This window comes from Macrobrachium nipponense, chromosome 5, assembly GCF_015104395.2.
Source record: "Macrobrachium nipponense isolate FS-2020 chromosome 5, ASM1510439v2, whole genome shotgun sequence".
Classification (NCBI taxonomy): Eukaryota; Metazoa; Arthropoda; class Malacostraca; order Decapoda; family Palaemonidae; genus Macrobrachium; species Macrobrachium nipponense.
The window spans coordinates 143,648,694-143,668,931 of NC_061107.1; the positions used below are offsets into that span (position 1 = coordinate 143,648,694).

At 41.5% G+C, this 20,238-nt stretch overlaps 2 protein-coding genes across 7 annotated transcripts in view; both read right to left on the reverse strand.

Annotated features, from left to right (window-relative positions):
* The window catches only part of LOC135215697 (5-exo-hydroxycamphor dehydrogenase-like), an 88,555-nt gene that overhangs the window by 29,929 nt on the left and 38,388 nt on the right, over positions 1-20,238 (reverse strand). The window lies entirely within an intron of this gene.
* LOC135215696 (large ribosomal subunit protein mL39-like) overlaps positions 233-20,238 on the reverse strand; it is a 45,126-nt gene continuing 25,120 nt past the window's right edge. The window contains exons 6-10 of one of the 2 annotated variants that reach the window (XM_064250647.1): positions 9,193-9,352; positions 8,834-9,006; positions 1,394-1,441; positions 613-727; positions 233-372 (exon numbers count right to left, since the gene is read on the reverse strand). In XM_064250647.1, coding sequence (XP_064106717.1) covers positions 650-727; positions 1,394-1,441; positions 8,834-9,006; positions 9,193-9,352 — 459 coding nt within the window. In that variant the 3' untranslated portion in view covers positions 233-372; positions 613-649. Of the gene's footprint in view, positions 373-527; positions 728-1,393; positions 1,442-8,833; positions 9,007-9,192; positions 9,353-20,238 lie in introns of those variants that run through there. The other variant, XM_064250646.1, reaches the window with a different exon arrangement.

Consider the following 20,238-nt stretch of genomic DNA (forward strand, 5'->3'; position numbering starts at 1 on the left):
TTCTTGACCTTTAGCTTGGATGCCTCAGACTTGGTGGTGGATGAATGAAAATTGACAGAGCCTTGTCTGAGACATAAAGAGATTGTGTTTCCTGTGACCTGTTTTAATTACTCAGGATGATAGGAACTGGCATGAAACCCTCTTACCAAATGTTTTCTCAAGGTACTGCAATACACAGGGTTAAGGTCCTCCTTACTGTAAAGGTGTACAGGTAGAGCAGATAAAACAGCTTGGTGAGGATCAAAGGAATGGGAGGGTTGCTGCTGTTTTGGTCTCAAATCCTGGTATCTATGAAAGATCAATACTTTGCCAGCTTTTGGGTGTGTGACCTGGCTGGGTACTGCATGAACTCACTTACTCTTCACTCAGAGGCTAAGGTTAGAAGGAAGGCATACTGGGCTTTAGGGAATGGACCTATATTATTTAATAGAGTACTGTTATGCTTTAAAATGTGCACCAGCTTTTATTAGCCAATAAAACACTCATCTATTTCAGTTAAAAATTGATTAAAAAGTTTAAGGTTTGATGAAACTTCTATCATTTTCCATCACGTTTTATTTCTTTTTCGATATTTTATTTACATTATATAAAAAATTCTCAACTCATACATACCTAACTATTTTCAATAACAGACTATGTACTGCAACACCTACTTAGCAGCAGATAATTCCTGTGGTTTCCCACCAATGTTTCCAAGGGTGGGAATGCTTGGAACTCTTCCTGTGTTCTGAAAGGAGGAAAAGATTATTTGCATCTGTTGCAGCCTCAACCTCAAAACCAAAGGTAATTTTAAGACTAAATTTTACGCTTCATTAAGATAAATATTCTATCAACAAGAGGAAACTATAAGACATGTTAGAAGCATTTTATTTAAAGTGTACCAAAAAAAAACACAGTACTCTTAAATGTTTCAAAGTAAACACTGGGGAACTTATTTAAATTTTCACTCTTAAACATTAAATTGTGTAACTGAATTTAATGTCATTAAACTACCTTGTAGAAAAATCATTATAGCAACTTACACTGTAATGAATAAGTTCTGAGCATAAAACATATTATTAACTTGGGATTAAGAACCTATACACTAATAATATTATTCTTTACTCAAAACTGCAATCAAATCTTTAATTATATAAACATGGTATTGAATGAAACGCACATCTGAAGTACTGCCAAGTCATACACACATCTAAGAACATAATTCTTACAGGAAATAAGCTCTGCAAACACAATAATGAGAATACCAAGCAAATAGTAATCAAAGTTGCCATTTTCTCACATACCAAGACAAAATGTTTAGAGTGGCTGCGTTAGGTTTTTCCTATCACTGCACCAAGGTAAGTGCTTGAATTGAAATACTTTAGTTCAACTAAACTTTTACGAAACAACTTACCAACTGTTCTGCACGTTTTTCCAAAATTCCAAATGAGAAATGGTTCATCTGCAAAAAGGAAAAAGCTCACATGAAACATGGCTAAAGAATAAAAAAACACTATGTTAGAACACCAGTGAACAGCTCCACCAACATAAAGACTGATGCTCTAGATCTATTGACTGATTATGACAAATAAAAGTAGGTATTTGCGATGTTCAACATTGCCCAAATTGCTTTCCAAAAGGTGTATCCATCATTATTTTCTCTCTCTCTCTCTCTCTCTCTCTCTCTCTCTCTCTCTCTCTCTCTCGTCTCTCTCTCTCTCTCTTCAATCTCTCTCTCTCTCTCCTCATCTCTCTCTCTCTCTCTCTCTCTCAATCAGACAATTCTACAGCAAGAATAACTCTAGGAGATATTGATTTCCATATAAATTCAACTTCACTTTAGGTTTTCATCTGTGTATTAAAAGTTTAATTAAACAGTTCTGTTATTCGCTAGTACATGCTCTAAAAAATGATATTGTTAAGATACAATAAAGTTTTGTACATACTTACCTGGCAGATATATACTTAGCTATAGACTCGGTCGTCCCGACAGAATTTCAAAACTCGCGGCACACGCGACAGGTAGGTCAGGTGATCCACCATTCCCGCCGCTGGGTGGCGGGGTCTGGAACTATTCCCGTTTTCTAAGCCATAATTTCTCTTCCACCTGTCTCCTGAGGGGAGGCTGGGTGGGCCATTAATCGTATATATCTGCCAGGTAAGTATGTACAAAACTTTATTGTATCTTAACAATATCATTTTTGTACAAGTAACTTACCCAGCAGATATATACTTAGCTGATTGGCACCCTTGGTGGCGGGCAAGAGACAGCTAAAAACAAAATAATACTTAAACTAAATACATTAAAAAACAGGGAAAAACAACCTATGTTCTTGGATAACATAATCCATAGTTCCTACCTTATTGGGCTGAAGACTTCATGACTACTGTCGATGAGTCTGCTTGCCTCAAGAGCTTCAACGAGGAATGAACTATGGTTGAAAAACTCTTTGGATCGTGTCAATGGGGGCTAGCCCGCTTACGCGACAGAGCCTATACTGGATCGTACCAATGGGGGCTGACCCACTTACATGGTAGAGCCTTGACCTTTTGTCATATCAATGGAGACTCGCCCTCTTACATGACAGAGTTAAGGTTATTAAACAAATCACAAAGAGCACTGAAGCCAATCCCGATCACCTGACCATGTTAGTCTTGTTACAATCTATGAATTGTAAGAGGGTCCCTATTCCCTCTGACAATTAACCAATAAAAACAACCACCAATAAACAGTAATTTAAGCCTTAAACTAAATAGGAAGGATTAGCCTCAGCCCCTTCTCCCAGCACTGAATTCGCCGAAACATACGCTCCAGAGCAAAGCACTTTTCGTACGAAATTTTAACAGTCTTCTAAGGTAAGATTCTCGAGGCGAACACCGAATTACATCTCCTAAAATGTCGACTCTATAAGAGTCTGAAGAGACCATGTTTTGTGAAATGCCATAGACGTAGCTATGGCTCTCACATTCATGCGCTCTCACTCTGAGAACCTTGAAAAATGCTCTTCTTCGCATTTAATGTGAGCTTCCCTTATTACATCTTTTATGAAAGAATGTAGGGCGTTCTTAGAAATCGCTCTTTTCGGATCTCTTACAGAGCACCAAAGACTTTCTTCTGTACCTTTCAGCAACTTCTTCTTCTCCAGGTAGAACTTGAGTGCCCTGACTGGACACAAAGTCCTTTCTAGTTCTCTCCCTGTTAATGAAGATATTCCTTTTATCTCAAAACTTCTTGGCCAAGGCTTTGAGGGATTTTCATTTTTCGCTAGAAAGAATGGTTTAAAGGAGCAAATCGCTGAATCCTTCTTAAACCCCACTTTACCTTCCAAAGCTTGCAACTCGCTAACTCTCTTGGCTGTTGCTAACGCAAAAAGGAATAAAGACTTTCTTGTTAAGTCTCTAAACGAAGCTGCGTGAGACGGTACAAATTTTTCCGACTTATAGGAACTTGAGGACCACATCCAAGTTCCAGCTAGGCTTCTTGATTACATGTTCTTTCGTGGTCTCAAAAGACCTTATAAGGTCATGAAGATCTTTATTGTTTGTCAGATCTATTCCTCTATGTCGAAAAAACTGAGGCCAGCATACTTCTGTAACCCTTCACTGTGAAACTGCCAGGTTACAGTCTTTTCTCAAATATAGGAGAAAATCTGCGATTTCAGTTACAGAGGTACTGGAGGAGGATATTTTCTTTTCCTTACACCCATCTTCTTTAAACAATCCCCCACTTCGACTGATATACTTTAGAAGTGGAGACTCTTCTGGCTCTTGCAATAGCCTTCGCCACTTCTCGTGAAAAGCCCCTCTGGCCCCTTACTGACAAGTCCTTCGACAGTCTGAAGGCGGTCAGACTTAGAGCGGGGAGGTTTTTGTGAAACCTGTCGAAGTGGGGTTGTTTGAGAAGATCGTTCCTTAGTGGAAGCGATCTTGGAAAATCCACTAACCACTTCCAGCACCTCTGTGAACCAATCGAGAGCCGGCCAGAAGGGAGCGATGAGGGTCATTCTTATTCCTTCCGAGCAAGCGAACTTCCTCAATACTTCTCCTACTATCTTGAAAGGAGAAGGCGTATGCGTCCAAGCCCGTCCAATCTAGCAGAAAGCTGTCTACTGCTAGGCCTGAGGATCCGAGATCGGAGCAATAGGTTCTAATCTGTGATTCTTGTTGGTCGCGAACCAGGTCTATATTGGGCCTTCCCCACAGATGCCAAAGTTGTTGGCAAATCTGAGGATTGAGAGTCCATTCCGTGGGTAGGACTTGTTCTTTTCTGCTTAACAGATCTGCCCGGACATTTTTCTCTCCTGCACAAACCTTGTGAGGAGAGAGATCTTCCTTTCCTGTGCCCAAATCAGCAGATCCTTTGCTGATTCGTACAGGGAAAAGGAATGCGTCCCCCTTGTTTCTTTATATAAGCGAGGGCTGTTGTGTTGTCCGAGTGAATCTGAATCCCCAGACCTGAGACCTGTTCCTCGAAATGAACCAAAGCTAGATGAATGGCTGTTAGCTCTTTCTTGTTTATGTGCCAGGACACTTGTTCTCCTTCCCAAATGCCTGACACCTCTTGCGAACCTAGGGTCGCTCCCCACCCTGAATCTGAGGCGTCTGCAAACAACGCTAGGCGAGGGTTCTGTAAGCGAAGGGAGATTCCTTAGCTTAGTTTCTGTGGATCTAACCCCACAACGGATATTCTCCTTGATCCGTTTCGAGATTGGAAAAGTATCTCCCAGATTGTTTGGACTTCCAATCCCACTTCTCCTTCAGATAAAATTGAAGGGGTCGTAGGTGAAGTCTTCCTAAGGAAACGAACTGTTCCATCGAGGAGAGGGTCCCCAGCAAGCTCATCCATTCCCTCGCGGAACAATGTTCTTTCCTTAAGAAGACTGACACCTTTTCTAAGCAGCGTTCTCTCCTTTCCTGCGAAGGATACGCTAGAAAATCCCGAGAATCCATCTGAATCCCCAGATAGACAATACTTTGCTGGGGAGTCAGCATGGGATTTCTCGTGATTTACTAAAAGTCCTAAGGACTTTGTCACATTTAGAGTAACTAATAGGTCCTCCAGACATTTTTTCTCCGATTGGGCTCTTATTAGCCAATCGTCCAGATATAACGAGATCCTGATCCCTTCCAGATGTAGCCAATAAGCTACATTCTTCATGATGTCCGTAAAGACTTGAGGGGCAGTCGAAAGTCCGAAGCACATCGCTCGGAACTGGAACACTTTCCCTTGGAACATGAACCTCAGATACTTCCTTGCTGCCGGATGAATTGGCACATGGAAATACGCATCCTGAAGGTCCAGGGACACCATCCAGTCCCCTGGACGAAGAGCAGATAGAACAGAGGAAGACGTCTCCATTGAAAATTTCTTCTTCAAGACAAAGAAATTCAGGGCATTGACGTCTAGAACTGGTCTCCATCCCCCCGATGCTTTCGGTACCAGGAATAGCCGATTGTAGAATCCTGGAGACTGGAGATCTTGAACCAGTTCTACCGCTTCCTTGGAAATCATCTGTTCCACTGCTTGCAACATAGCAAGCTTTCGGACCGGATCCGAGTATCTTGCGGTCAACTCCCTTGGAGTTGTCGTCAAGGGAGGATTTTTCCCTGAAGGGGATCAAGTATCCTTTTTTCAGGATAGAGAGGGACCAGGAGTCCGCTCCCTTCTGCGCCCAGACTTTGGCAAAGTGGAGTAGCCTGGCGCCTACTTTCGTCTGGAGGACTTCCTGCTCATCTAGACTTCCCGAAGGACCTTCTAGATGGTCTACTCTTCTCTCTGGTCTTCTACCTCTAAGAGGGGCTCTAGAAGAGGAGGCACCTCGAAAGGGCTGAACAAAAGAGGGTCTCTCTTTCTTCTCTATAGGCACTGCTGGCCTAAACTTCTTGGCTGAGTGCGTGAGGAGATCTTGAGTTGCCTTCTCCGTAAGAGATTTAGAAACCTCTCTAACCGTCTCTTGTGGAAAAAGGTGCGGGGATAATGGAGCAAAAAGAAGAGATGTCCTTTGCAAAGGTGATACTGCTCTTGCTAAGAAAGAGCTAAAGACAGATCTCTTCTTTAATACTCCCGTTCCAAAAAGAGAGGCAACTTCCACAGAACCGTCCATGACCGCTCTGTCCAGGCAAGCCAGGACGCTCGAAAGTTCCTCCATGGAAACAAAGTCAGTGTCCTGAGCTCTCTTCGCTAATGCTCCTAAAGCCCAGTCCATAAAGTTGAAGACTTCTAGGGTTTTAAAGAGGCCCTTTAGAAGGTGGTCCAGCTCACACATGCCCCAAGTCGCCTTAGCAGACAGCAACGACTTCCTCCTAGCAGAGTCCACTAAGGAAGCAAGCAAAATCCGCATCCGCGGAAGAAGGCAGACCTAACCCCATCGGCTCTTTGGTCTCGTACCACCTTCCTGGTTTGCCTGTTAACTTGGAAGGAGGGCAGGAAAAAACTGTCTTGCCCGCTTCCCTTCTGGAAGTCAACCACTCTGAAAAAGTTTTTAATGCCTTTTTCATACAAAGAGCGGGGCGCATCTTGACGAAGGAAGACGATTTTAGAGCTTTAGTGCTGGACATCAACGATCCTGGTGAAGGAGGGTCCGCAGGATGAAGGGAGTCTCCGAACTCCTTTAGCAGCAAAAGAGAAAGTCTCTTGTAGTCTGAAACTGCTACATCTACTGGCTCTTCGTCTTCCGATACCTGGTCCAACTGATCTACAGAAGGAGATCGTTTTGGAGTGATCTGGCTCTTCCCGGGAGAAGAACTCCTTTCCCGAGAAGGGGAGCGCGGAACATTAGCACTCCTATACGAAGAGTGAGGCTCCTGTCTGTCGGAAACACTCTTGTGCCTACTAGACTCTTGTTGTCTAGGTTCGTCAGGTTCGTGGCGCTTGCTAGGCTCCTGGCGTCCTGATTCAGGGCGCTTGAAAAGATCCCCGCGTCCTGATTCCTGACGCTTAACAGGCTCTTGGCGCCCTAACACTTGACGCCTAACGTACTCCTGGCGTCCTGTTTTCTGGCGTCCTAACTCCTGGCGCCCTGACTCCTGACGCCCTGACTCCTGGCGCCCTGACTCCTGACGCCCTGACTCCTGGCGCCCTGACTCCTGGCGCCCTGACTCCTGGCGCCCTGACTCATGGCGTCCTGGCTCATAGCGTCCTGATTCCTGCCTTCTAGCAGAATCCTGACGTCCTGAATCCTGTGTTCTACGAGGCTCTTGACGCCCTTTCTCGCGTCTTGCTGCCTCTTTGCGCCTGTCTGGCTCCTGGTCCTGAAGACCCAAGGGATCCTGATACCTAAATCGGTTTTCCGGTTCCTTGCACCTAAACCGATCGAGACTTCTGCTCGATTCCCTGCGTCTCAGAGGGCGCTTCGGGGAAGACAGCCTATAGGGCGAAAGGGCTCTTCTCTCAGGAGAACAACTCCTATCAGACGAGTCTCTCGACGAAGGCGATAAACGCCCTGGAGATCGTGAGAGTTCTCTCCTATACGAAGCAGGACGCTTAGCGGAACTCTTAACAGGGAGCGAGACATCCTTCCTCCTTGTAGAGTCCTTAGCAAAAGAGCCTACGAGCGAAGCTAACTGCTCTTGCAGATTAACCAAAAACTTCTTGGTCGGATCCTGAAGAGCAGGCTCCTCTTGTCTAGTCTTCTTAGGCCCCGAAGGCCAATCCGCTCAGGGAAAAACGCCTCTGGGCTAGGAGTTCAGCCGCGTCTCCTTTAGGCGCCTTCCAGGCTCTCTTCAAAGGGCGCGAAAGGGAGGCCGAACTCCATCCTCGTTTAGGAGAGGAAGAGTCTGAGGCCGAAAAACACTCCTTTAGGACGCCTTTTCTGCGGCAATCCGAGGCAGCCTGGGACTTAACAACAGGATCTGCCGAAGGGACGCCTGACCGTTGGGGATGTTCTGCATCCTCCCTGCGGCTTTCGACATTCCTCCTCCCCTGGTCCTGGGAGTTTGGAAGCGGTCTAGGCCTAGGAGCAATGAGGAACCGGTCAGACGCCCCCTCCACTGCACTGGGGACACTGCACAAGTCACTATCACCACTCTTACCTTGGTTTAGAGCTCGTAGCTGAGCTTGAAGTTTCTTAATTGAAGCTTTTACATTTTCCCTCTCTGACGAAGAATCTTTGGATTCGGAACAGGGAGAAGCAGCTGAGGCTAAGGGAAAATTGTTAGAAGGAGAGTTAATTTCTTGTTCTAAGGAGCAAGATCTACTAGATGACCTAGCTGAAGCCTTTCTCACTCTATCTCTCTCAAGCTTCCTAACATATGATGATAATTCCTTCCATTCAAGCTCCGTAAGGTTCTCGCATTCCACACAGGTGTTAATAAAAGAACATTCATTCTCCCTGCATTTAGCGCAAATACTATGAGGATCCAATGCCGATTTAGGCAGCCTAACCTTACAGTCTTCCCTACTGCAAACTCTAAACATAGGTGAAGCCTTAGCGTCAGACATCGTGAAAGAGTAGTCAAAACCAAAGTCGAAAAACAGTCCACAATAAGCGTATGCCAAGCCAGAGAAAAAACAGAATACGTCACCAAAAAACCAATCCAAATTCTCGGCAAACGAGTTGAAATCCAAGATGGAGGAACGAACAATAGGTGTTGTCCGTTCAACCGACAGAGAAATTATGGCTTAGAAAACGGGAATAGTTCCAGACCCCGCCACCCAGCGGCGGGAATGGTGGATCACCTGACCTACCTGTCGCGTGTGCCGCGAGTTTTGAAATTCTGTCGGGACGACCGAGTCTATAGCTAAGTATATATCTGCTGGGTAAGTTACTTGTACAAAAACATACTTCACTACATGTTCTCAGGTACTAAAGCACAAGTAGAATACTTGATGAAAAAATTGCCCATAAGTACTTACCATAAACCCCTTAGGAAGAGCTACACCCTGAAAACGTAAAAGCTCTCCACTGTCTACTTTCATGGGATGAACTGACACTATCGAAACTTTCCCCATGTGACAGGTGTTGCTTATGAGTGGTCCTCTGCTCATGTCAACAAAATCTCCAACTCGGTAAAGAACCACACTGTTACCTTTGATTAAACATGTTCCATGAAAATTAAAAACTGTTTATGTATAGTATAAAAACTCAATACAAAAGGCAATAATTAAAGAGTTTATACAAAACTAATTCCTCAAACTAACAAACAATAGGACAAGTCTCAAGAAAAATGTAGTACTTATGAATAACAAATTTGAAAAAACAACGCTGCACTTACCTTTTTCTCCATGGGCAGCTATATTTGGAACTTGAGCCCTTTTGTACTGATTGTCTGAGAACATCTCAAATGCTAATTTGGCATCAACCTCTAACCTCTCAAAAGGTAGTGCAGAAAGAGAAAGCTTGACCATTGCTCCTGACAATGTACGAAGTTCCTCCTAGAACAAAATACATTTCTTATAACTTGTTTGAATTCTAAGGAAATCTGATTATAACACAGCAATACAGACTTTGCATACAGCTGAAAGAGGCTAAAAAAAAAGGACATATGGAAATATGAACTGTGACTAAATGTGCATGTAGGCTACCTTAATGTACATACAGTATAGGCTATTTGTCCAAGAACGAAAATAGTTTCTCTGCAAGAATTCTGTACATATTACACATTACAGTACACCATCCTAATTTCTTTTATCAAAATTATATAGCATGCTTTTATAGTGATCATGGCCAAGTACATAATTTAAAACAAAGGAGCAGGAGGTTACTCTAAAACTCCAGAAAATATCAAGTAATTTATCTGCCCTAAATGCAAACCTATTATTTTTACTTAAGGAAATTATTTACAGTTACAAACTCACAACAGGTTATCAGTATTTTTATGGGTTAAAAAACATGTCATGTTTTTGAGGCTCTGCATTATCCTATGAGATCTAACCAGATGACTTGATAGGACCAATTATACCAATTTGCAATTGTTAACCCTTCAAATGTTGAATGTGCATAAGCATGCACATTTTACCCACACTGTTAAGTGCATATGAATATTTACGGACCACATCCTCTTTAGGCCTAAAATGGTCTAGTGAACCATAAACCCCTAGCCCCCTAAAAAAAGCATCTCTGACCCCACCTTTATCCGATTTTCCAAGTTGTCTTTTTGCAATTCATTGCTCAGTTAATAAGCAAGACGTGTGCATTCGTGCTGTTGCTATATTCCTGACAAAGGCAGTCCATTGTATTTATTTGGGTTAATATTATAATAAGAGTAATTTCATGTACTAAATAATAACTATAATGTCTATGGAACAAAATAATAGCACCAAAAAAGTTTTTTATTATCCAGGATGACCATCTGATACTTTCTCAGAAGCCAAAAATAGAACCAAATGGAGAAAAGCAGCCCTTTTTTTATTTCAAACATCCCAGAATTATCAAATATCAGAGAAGGTCATAATAAGAAAATCTGCCAAATATTTGGGCTTTCCGAAAGATCACGTATTGAATAAGCAGACTTCTACTGTACTTTAACAAGTTAGAGGGTGAGAAAGAGTACTCTTAACCAATTTCTCCTTATTTGAAATGTATCTGTTAGTGTTGTATTAAAAGAATGTATGTACACATTCTGTAGAGTAATGCATGTTACCAAGAACCAGGCCATAGACCAAGGAGGTCATGCAGAAAGATTGACCAAGCACCCCAGTGTGTGAACACCTGGGATCAGCAATATCTATGTCGGACAATAGCAGCAACAATGCCTGCTCGCTCTGGGAATCAGTTGACTCTCCCACGAGACGATGTGGCCTACGTGACTAACCTAGTTACGTATGTTAGTTCATCTGTCTGTATATTGAGCAGTGTTTGCTCTCCTATGATGTGTAAACGAACTGTATCTCAGACTTCATCTTCCTCTCGTAGCTTAAACATCTATTCAAAACCTTCTTTGCATCTGTCCAACGATGTAAGCTAGAAGAATATATCTTATATTTTGTACCATGTGTTTCCATGACTTAACCTCCACACCCGAAAGAAGCAATTGAAAACGAAACTTAGAGAATACCTTCACAGTCAATGAAGACATAGCTAAGAATGAATGGTGTTATACAAACTGACGTTTGCGATGCAACATAAACGTCAGTTTGTATAACACCATTCATTCTTAGCTATGTCTTCATTGACTGTGAAAATATTCTCTAAGTTTCGTTTCAGTTACTTCTTTCGGGTGTGGAGGTTAACCCTTAAACGCCGAAGCGGTAAAAAAAAAAATGTCTCCCGTGTGCCGGAGGTGTTTCAGAGTGAGCGCGGAAGCGGAAAAAATATATTTTTCAAAAAATCACAGCGCGCTTAGTTTTCAAGATTAAAAGTTCATTTTTGGCTCCTTTTTTTTGTCATTGGCTGAAGATTAGTATGCAACCATCAGAAATGAAAAAAATTATCATTATCATATATAAATAATGTGATATATGATAGCGCAAACGAAATTTCATATATAATTGTATTCAAATCGCGCTGTGTGCGAAACGGTTAAAGGTAACAAGTTACTTTTTTTTTTTTTTAATGTACACTAAATTGCAATCATTTTGGTATATAACACATTGTAAAACGATAAAAGCAACACAGAGAAAATATTATCACAAAATAATGCATGAATTCGTAACGCGCGGACGTAAACAAATATTTTTTTCAAAAATTCACCATAAATCTAAATATTGTCCTAGAGACTTTCAATTTCTTTCAAAAAGAAGACAAATGATTGAATATTACTATACTGTAAGAATATTAGCTTAAAAATGCAGTTTTCGACCATATCTGACGAGTTAAAGTTGACCGAATGTCGAATTTTTTTATATATATTTTTTTATATGCAATTATTTCGGAAATAAGAAAAGCTACAACCTTCAAATATTTTTCGTTTTATTCTACATGAAATTGTGCACATTTTCATATATAAAACTCTATGAAATGCCTAATATGAAACGGAGCAAATATTCCGAGAATGGGACGTACGCATTTCGGAGATTTGTGGCGGAGAATCCGCGCGCAGAGGGAAGGAAAGTTTTTTTTTTTTTTAAATTCACCATAATCTAAATATTGTGCTAGAGACTTCGAATTTGTTTCAAGATGAAGGTAAATGCTTGAATATTACTAGAATATAAGTTGACCGAATGTGGTTTTTTTTCTATTTATCGTGATTTATATGCAAATATTTCGAAAATGAGAAAAGCTACAACCTTCAATTATTTTTTGTTGTATTCTACATGAAATTGCACACATTTTCATATATAAAACTTTATGTAACGGCTAATTTAAAATGGTGCAAACATTACCACAATCGTATGTATGATTTTTTTCGGAAGAGTTACCGCGCGGACGTAAGGCAAAAGTTTTTTCATAAATTCACCATAAATATTGTGCTAGAGACTTCCAATTAGTTGCATAATTAAGGTAAATGATTGAATATTACTAAAATATAAGAGTTTTAGCTTACAATTGCATTTTTCGATCATTTCGGTAGAGTCAAAGTTGACCGAAGGTTGAAATTTTGGCACTTATCGTTATTTATATGAAAATATCTCAAAACTGATAAAAGCTACAATCATGAATATTTTTTAGTTGTATTCTACATAAAAATGCGCACATTTTCATATATAATACTCCATGTAACGGCTAATTTAAAATTGTACAAAAATTATGTCAAAGTGACAAAATAATTTCCGAGATGTGTCACAGATACTTTTTAGTGCGGCAAGAGAGAAATTCGCGCTTGCGCGCCTGCGTAACGATTGTAAACAAAACAACACCTTGATCCGTGAACTCCCAGCATCCCCCAAGGTGCGTGATTCAAGAGTTTTCGGCTGGTAGGCCTAAAAGTATTTTTCCGCAAATTTTTAAAAAAACTTTTGTATGTCGACGTAAAATACGTCCAGTCGGCACCCGAGAGACAAAAAATGTTGACGTAAAATACGTCCAGTCGGCGTTTAAGGGTTAAGTCGTGGAACCACATGGTACAAAATATAAGATATATTCTTCTAGCTTACATCGTTTGACGATGCAAAGAAGGTTTTGAATAGATGTTTAAGCTACGAGAGGAAGATGAAGTCTGAGATACAGTTCGTTTACAAATCATAGGAAAGCAAACACTGCTCAATATACAGACAGATGAACTAACATACGTAACTAGGTTAGTCATGTAGGCCATGTCGTCTCGTGGAAGAGTCAACTGATTCCCAGAGCGAGCAGGCATTGTTGATGCTATTGTCTGACATAGATTTTGCTGATCCCAGGTGTTCACACACTGGGGTGCTTGGTCAGTCTATCTGCATGACCTCCTTGGTCTATGGCCTGGTTCTTGATAACATGCATTACTCTACAGAATGTGTACATACATTCTTTATTTTAATGTAACACTTACATATCTACAACAACATCTAGAGTGAATTTCCATGACCTGGGCTAAGTGGGATGAGTCTGACACTGAGTTGTGGTAAAACACTAGCACATTCTAATGCTCTCAGGATCTAACACATTATCAATGATGAATGACATTCTGCCCATTACATACACTGTTTTCAAGAACCATGCCTTTCATAAGGGATCCTTGTTTTCTTCCTGACTGCAGTCACCAACAAAAAACATTGAACTACAGATTTTTCAAAGTAAAAAATATATACATAGATGCAACAAAACTCTTATGACACTATCACATCTGCAGTTGTCACTGTATACTCAATAAGCTTGCTAATGATTATCTAGTCAAAGTGAAGCAACTCTAACAGGAAAAGTAGCACAGTATGGTTGGTCAAGAATTTGTTCCTACTCATCTCATTAAAAGTTCATCAATTTAACCTATCTTCTCTCATTTTCCACCATTTCAGATTCCTACCAGTTTACCATCCCAGGTCTTGGGACTTATCTTGTCATGCATCCCTAGATGAACAACTACTAAACTGCCAATAACAAAACTACAACAGAGTAACTCAAAAACCAAACCCCAAGTGGAAAGACACAAATAATTTAGATATACTAATACTCCATCCCGAGTACAGTAGCACCTCAACTTAATAAGTAGCAAATTCTGATAAGTAACAAAGACACTCTTTTATAGTGTGTGCTTGAATATTTGCTAGATATCTTAAAATTAACAATTCTACATAGCTCCTAACCTAAACTAACCTATACTTTACTCTAAACATTCAATTGAAGTGATTTACTTCAAAGGGCATGATATCTATCTAAAATAATAGCCATGTAAAAATAATGATAACAATAAAGTTCAGAAGTACAGATATCCAACAAGTTGAAGTGTTACTTATTATTCTTTGCATGAAATATAATTTCAATTAATGAGCTCTACACCTTAGTTACCTTCCAGCAATGGTAGGCACTTAACTCTTGTATGGCAATGGCACTCAGTACAAGTTTAAACCAGTTTTAAAGTCATGTGTTTTATAGTGAAGTACAGCTTCAAAATAAGGAAGGTGGCCGAGACTGGGGAATGCATCCCACTTTCCCACTTTTGGAGCATCTCTCTTCCAAGAAGAGCATAATTGTCATCAGACTTGGAAAATTTGTATTTGGTCAATACTTCAAGTTCAGGATACTGTAATAGGCTTAAGTAAGGCAATGGTTTGTATTTATAAAAAATTAATTTTAGAAAAATGTTTTGCACATTTAGCTCAATATATCACTGTACTATACACTTTCTAAAGACAAATGGCAAAAGCTATCATATACTAAGAGACTTTTTCATACAGAGTAAACCAAGTAAATTACACAAATACTGTAGTTGAAATGCAGGTCAATAAAATCAAATTTAACTCTAATTAATTCACCCTATAATTTAATTTTTGTTCAATGTATACTAAGAGAAATTTTTAAAAATGATATTGTTAGAATACAATAAAGTTTTGTACATACTTACCCGGCAGATATATACTTAGCTTATGTCTCTGACGTCCGACAGAAATTCGAATTTCGCGGCACACGCTGCAGGTAGGTCAGGTGATCTACCCCCCTGCCGCTGGGTGGCAGGAATAGGAACCATTCCCGTTCTAGAACCAGATTTTCTCTTCCACCTGTCTCCTGAGGGGAGGCTGGGTGGGCCATTCATCGTATATATCTGCCGGGTAAGTATGTACAAAACTTTATTGTATTCTAACAATATCATTTTTGTACATGCAACTTCCCCGGCAGATATATACTTAGCTGATTGACACCCTTGGTGGTGGGTAAGAGACAACTATTTACTGAATAGACAGGTAAACAACATACATTGTAGGTAATAAATAAATAAAACCTTGGTTCCTACTTGTTCAGGCGGAAGATTCCATGGCTAATGCCTAGGAATCTGCTTCGCCTCAAGAGCCTCAGCGAGGATGTGACCTATGGCTAAGAGTTCTTGTGGGTCTGTCGATGGGGTCTTATCCATTTACTCGACAGAGCCTCTTACATGACAATATGCCTTGCCTATGCCTAGTGGCATAATTAAGGAGCACAACACCGATCCCGATCACCTGATCCTAACACGAGGGTTAGTGCTTAAGTTGAAAAGAGTTATCCCCAAACTCCTTTCAAACAACCCAAAGAAAAAACACGACATTAAATAAAATTTAACTCACTAGTTAAGGATCAGTATCGGCTCCCTATCCCAGCAATGTATCCGCAGACACGTATCAACCAAGAGAGAAGGATCTCTCGTAGGTTATCTTGACATCCTTCGGATATGGGAAGTCAACACAGAGTTGCATCTCCCGTATGTGACAGCTAATATGTCCTTATGACATATTGTTAAGGAAAGAACAAGAATACAGAAAAGCTCGCACTTCATGCGCTTTTAATTCTCAGCTGTTTGAAGGAATCATCAATGCACTTGTCAAGTGCTTAGGAGATCACATTGTCTCAAAGAAGGCCAGGGCATTCTTTGATATAGATCTCTTCTGGGTGAAGCCTGGAGCCTGGCTAGCGCTTCGTGCCTGGCAGGCGCCTAGCGCCTGTCTAGCGCCTCGCGCCTGGCTGGAGCCTTGCGCCTGAATGGCGCCTAGAGCCTGGCTGGAGCCTCGCGCCTGGATGGCGCCTCGCGCCTGGATGGCGCCTCGCGCCTGGCTGGCGCCTGATTGGCTCCTCCCTCCTGGCTAGCGCCTCGCGCCTGGCTGGAGCCTTGCGCCTGGAGCTTGGCAGAAGACTTCATGATTACTGTCTATGAGTCTGCATGCCTCAAGAGTTTCAGCGAGGTAGGGACCTATGACTGACAAACCCTTCTGGATCATGTCAATGGGGGCTAGCCCGCTTACACGACAGAGCCTTCTCGGATCGTGCCAATGGGGGCTGACCCACTTACATGGCAGAGCCTTACCTGTATCATATCAATGGGGACTAGCCCTCTTACATGACAGAGCTTTAGGTTTCTCTTTACTGGAAGGAGCCTTGCGCCTGGATGGATCCTCAATCCTGACTGGAGCCTAGCCTTGAAAGAGCCTAGCACCTGGATGGCGCCTGGCTGGCTTCTAGAGCCTGGCTGGCTCCTAGAGCCTGGCTGGCGCCTCGCGCCTGGCTTGGCTCCTCCACACTTGTTGGAGCTTCGAGCTTGGAAGAGTCTCTAGGCTGTCTGGCGATGTCCACATCGGACACTCTTATATCTGTCCGATTTGTTCGCCTCTGGCGCATTTGCGCCAGGTTGGAGGCCCGCTCCTTCTCAGTATCCGACCATGACAAGAGTTCCTTGGAACTGTCCGCCTCTGGCGTTTTTCGCCTGTATTGGCATTTGGCGCCTGGCTGGCGCTACATTGTCCGAGAGTCCTGAACAACCACATAGTCTATCAGGAGACTGGAGAAGGGTGAAAGAAATTCTTCCCCTTTGAGCTTTTGGCCCCTGGCAAGGGGAGGTGATTGTAGTCAGCTACATCCAGTAGACGACAGGATATCTAACAATACGAGAGAGAAGAGTCTTCCTCCGAGGAGGATCCTTCGTGAATACTTCCTTTGCTAACGAGATCTCTTCTTACATGATGATGAGGTTCCTCGTTGCAGAATCTTCCCTATCCTTGCCCGAAGGAAGGGAAGGAGTCTGGAAGTCGAAGGAGACTCCGAGATGAAATTGGGCGGAACCCTGATTTCTAGCTCTTATTGTATCCTTCTGAATACCTTCTGGGAAGCATTTCGAGCCCTCATCGCACCCCGAAGACTCTGTAGGCAAACGTTTAAACCATCTCTTCTTCTGTAGATGAAAAAGTAAGTACCCTGCCTGGGCAACGAAACTTCTACCTGAAAGCGTTGCGTCAGGAATAGAGGGTTTTAGTTCTTTTGCCAGACATACTATGCTGGCAAGAACCCATTGCCGAGTCTCCATTGAATCTGATGCGAGATTCCAATGCACAAAAAATTCACTTGTCTTCTTGGTCGTTTAGGGCTAAGAGAAACAAAGAATTCCTTCATAAACTTTCTCAAAGAAGTTTGAGGAGGAGCAGTTCCATTTTGTCGGAACACGGAATCTGTGGCCACAAAAAGATCCCATTCGAAGTACATGATATCCTACTCTTTGTCATATTGCGGTATCGTATAAGATCCCGAAGATCTTAATCTTCTGTTATCTCTAATTCCCCTTGTAGAGACAGAGTATAGCCTTTTACTGCGTTCTTTGATAGCAGATATATGTAAGTGTTTACATAATAAAAATATGGAATGTTAGTCCATATATATAAAAAGTTCTAAAACTAAAGAGGTCAACCAGATTGCTTGCAGAATGTGATCAGACTAGAGACGCTAAAGATGACGTATACAATAAGTATGTAGGTTAAGTTGACATGCCGTCACCTGTAGTCATTCAATTGTTTATAAACATTAGTCCAAGCTCCCTGCTTGAGACAACTACCGCCTACGTGATCTGTAGCGTGTCTCATTTGATTGTGTGTTCGTATGAAACTATGTCATTTGTATGTATGTTCATATGTTCGAACTACTGTCTGTTCCCTCATAACTTGTAACAGAGATGGTAGACAAGTAGAACAGAGTTAGCTATCGTCATTAGAAACCTGTACCTCTTTACCTAAGCTTTATCATGTAGAGGAATAGGATTAGCCATCATCATTGGCAGAAGCGATCAAGCTATCGTTATTAGAAGACTTGTACAATCATATCTGATCTTCACCATGTAAAACTTCAGAAGAATATATAATTTTTTATACTTAGTGTTTTCTACAAGAACCTCACCGAACCATGAGTTTAACACATCGTCGTAAAGATAATACCGACTTCGTAAGTGATCTACAAAACCCCAGACACTCCATTGAAGATGGAAGTGCAATACCAACCGACTTAGCGGTATAGATTATGCTAAGTCTAACATTACCTCATAGGGCGCCTTATCATACAAGGCACAAGCCCTAATATATATACCTAGGTGATTCTTCCCTCTGAAAGTGAAGAAAGAACCTCGCTATGTGGTTCACAGAGGTATCGGAAGAGGACAGTTTCCTCATTCCATCTAGCACGATCTGCAGCAATTCTATGTCTTAGCCATGACTATTGTCATTTACCTTGAAAAATCCTCTCATTCATGTCCACTTCTGGTCAGTCTGCACGCGGAAAGACTCAAGAGTGGAGAGGTTTTTCAGGTCTATTTATAATAGATTCTGATAGAATATCCAGATACTCTCTAAGGCCAAAATGAGGCATTCATCCTCTCTTCCTTTTACGCCCATTTATCTTAATATCTGTTAAGAATTTATAACTAGGGGAAAAAAGACTAAAAGTTTATTCCCCTTCTTTAAATTAAAGATGTCTTATATTGCTACCTCTCTTGTTTCGAGGAAAAGGAAGCAGTCTATAGGAAGTCTGTTCGTCTTCTACCTTGCGAAGAGATCTATGAAGAAGACTTTCCGCAGGTTCTCAAAACTCTTTTCAATAAATGTTATACATACATACGTTAACAGTTATTATCTTCGATCGAGAAGGTTCTCACGGACATGCAAAATCTTGCATCGAACCTTTAAGGATCGTTACGTTCCGTGTCTGTTCCCAAATAGGTTCTCTTTTGTTAACGCGAACAGGGGCGAAAAAAGAGATTCTCGATGCTCTTTGCGATATGAGAGAGTCGTGGAATTGGCCTAAGTGAATAAAATAAATCATTTCATCATTCCTTGTAAGCGACCCCTTTCCTATTAAATGGGTAACGAAATCAGGAACGAATCTTGCCGTTACCGAGCCTCCGAGAGGCTACTGGTTTGTTTGTTTGTTTGTATGGTGTTTTTACGTGACTTCCGAACCACGTCGAGAGTGAACTTCTATCACCAGAAATCCACATCTCTCACTCCTCAATGGAATGGCCGAGAATCGAACCCGCGACACCGAGGTGAGAAGCAAACACCAACCAAACCACTACTGGACTCTTAGGTTAATAACTCGCTAAAACGAGAAAATATCTTGGATGGTGCTTCTGCGCCAGGCTGGCGCTTCTGACGCTTGCGCCAGGCTGCGCTTCTTCTAGTTCTTTTAAGGTTATGTGCCAGAACATTCTGTGCCTTTATGGTACCCTGACATCCTTCAACGTGTTAATTGTTCCGTTCTTAGTAGGAAAAAAACTTTTATATACGTAGTATAGTCCATTCAGGGAAACAACTTCTGCCACTAAGAGAATGTTTCCCATCCGACTCACCCATCTTCTCTTGAGCAATATCCGATTCTAAAAAGGTTGTGTGCGTTCTCGAAAGGATGAGAGAATTATATTATATCGTGCTCTGCCGTATTAGAATCCTTTATAATACTGTCACATGTGGTAAACAGCATTAATCTAGGAAACCTTTTGTAAGGATACTAGGAATTCTGTAGTTAACCTCGGTAGTGCATAAGACTTGACCATACCGTAGTCTTAAGTGAATTCTCTTCTACTACATTCATCTTCTCACTAAGCATGTACTCTAATAAGCCATGCTTTCGAAAGCATGAGAGAATCATAATAATATAGAGTTCCGCTGCGTTAGAATCCTTTTAATAATGTTACCTACGGTAAAACAGCATTGAAATGTTGTAATATCTTTCTATTGAAAGCTCTTAGCAAAAAGGCAGACAATATTTTATTATGTTTGCTTAACTATCCCCTCAATCCGAGGGCTTAACACCGCGATTGTAGAGAAGACACGGTTAGTTATTCCATCCCGCCAAGAGAGAGACATGTAACCAACCACTCATGACCGACACCTACATGTTACTGCGTTGGTCTCTAAGGCGCGATAGCAGTCTCCGTTAGCCGCTGGCCTTACTCTTCCAGAGTTGCCAGCTACTCCATTAAATAAAGGAATCTTATAAAATTTATATTCGAACTTCAGGAAGT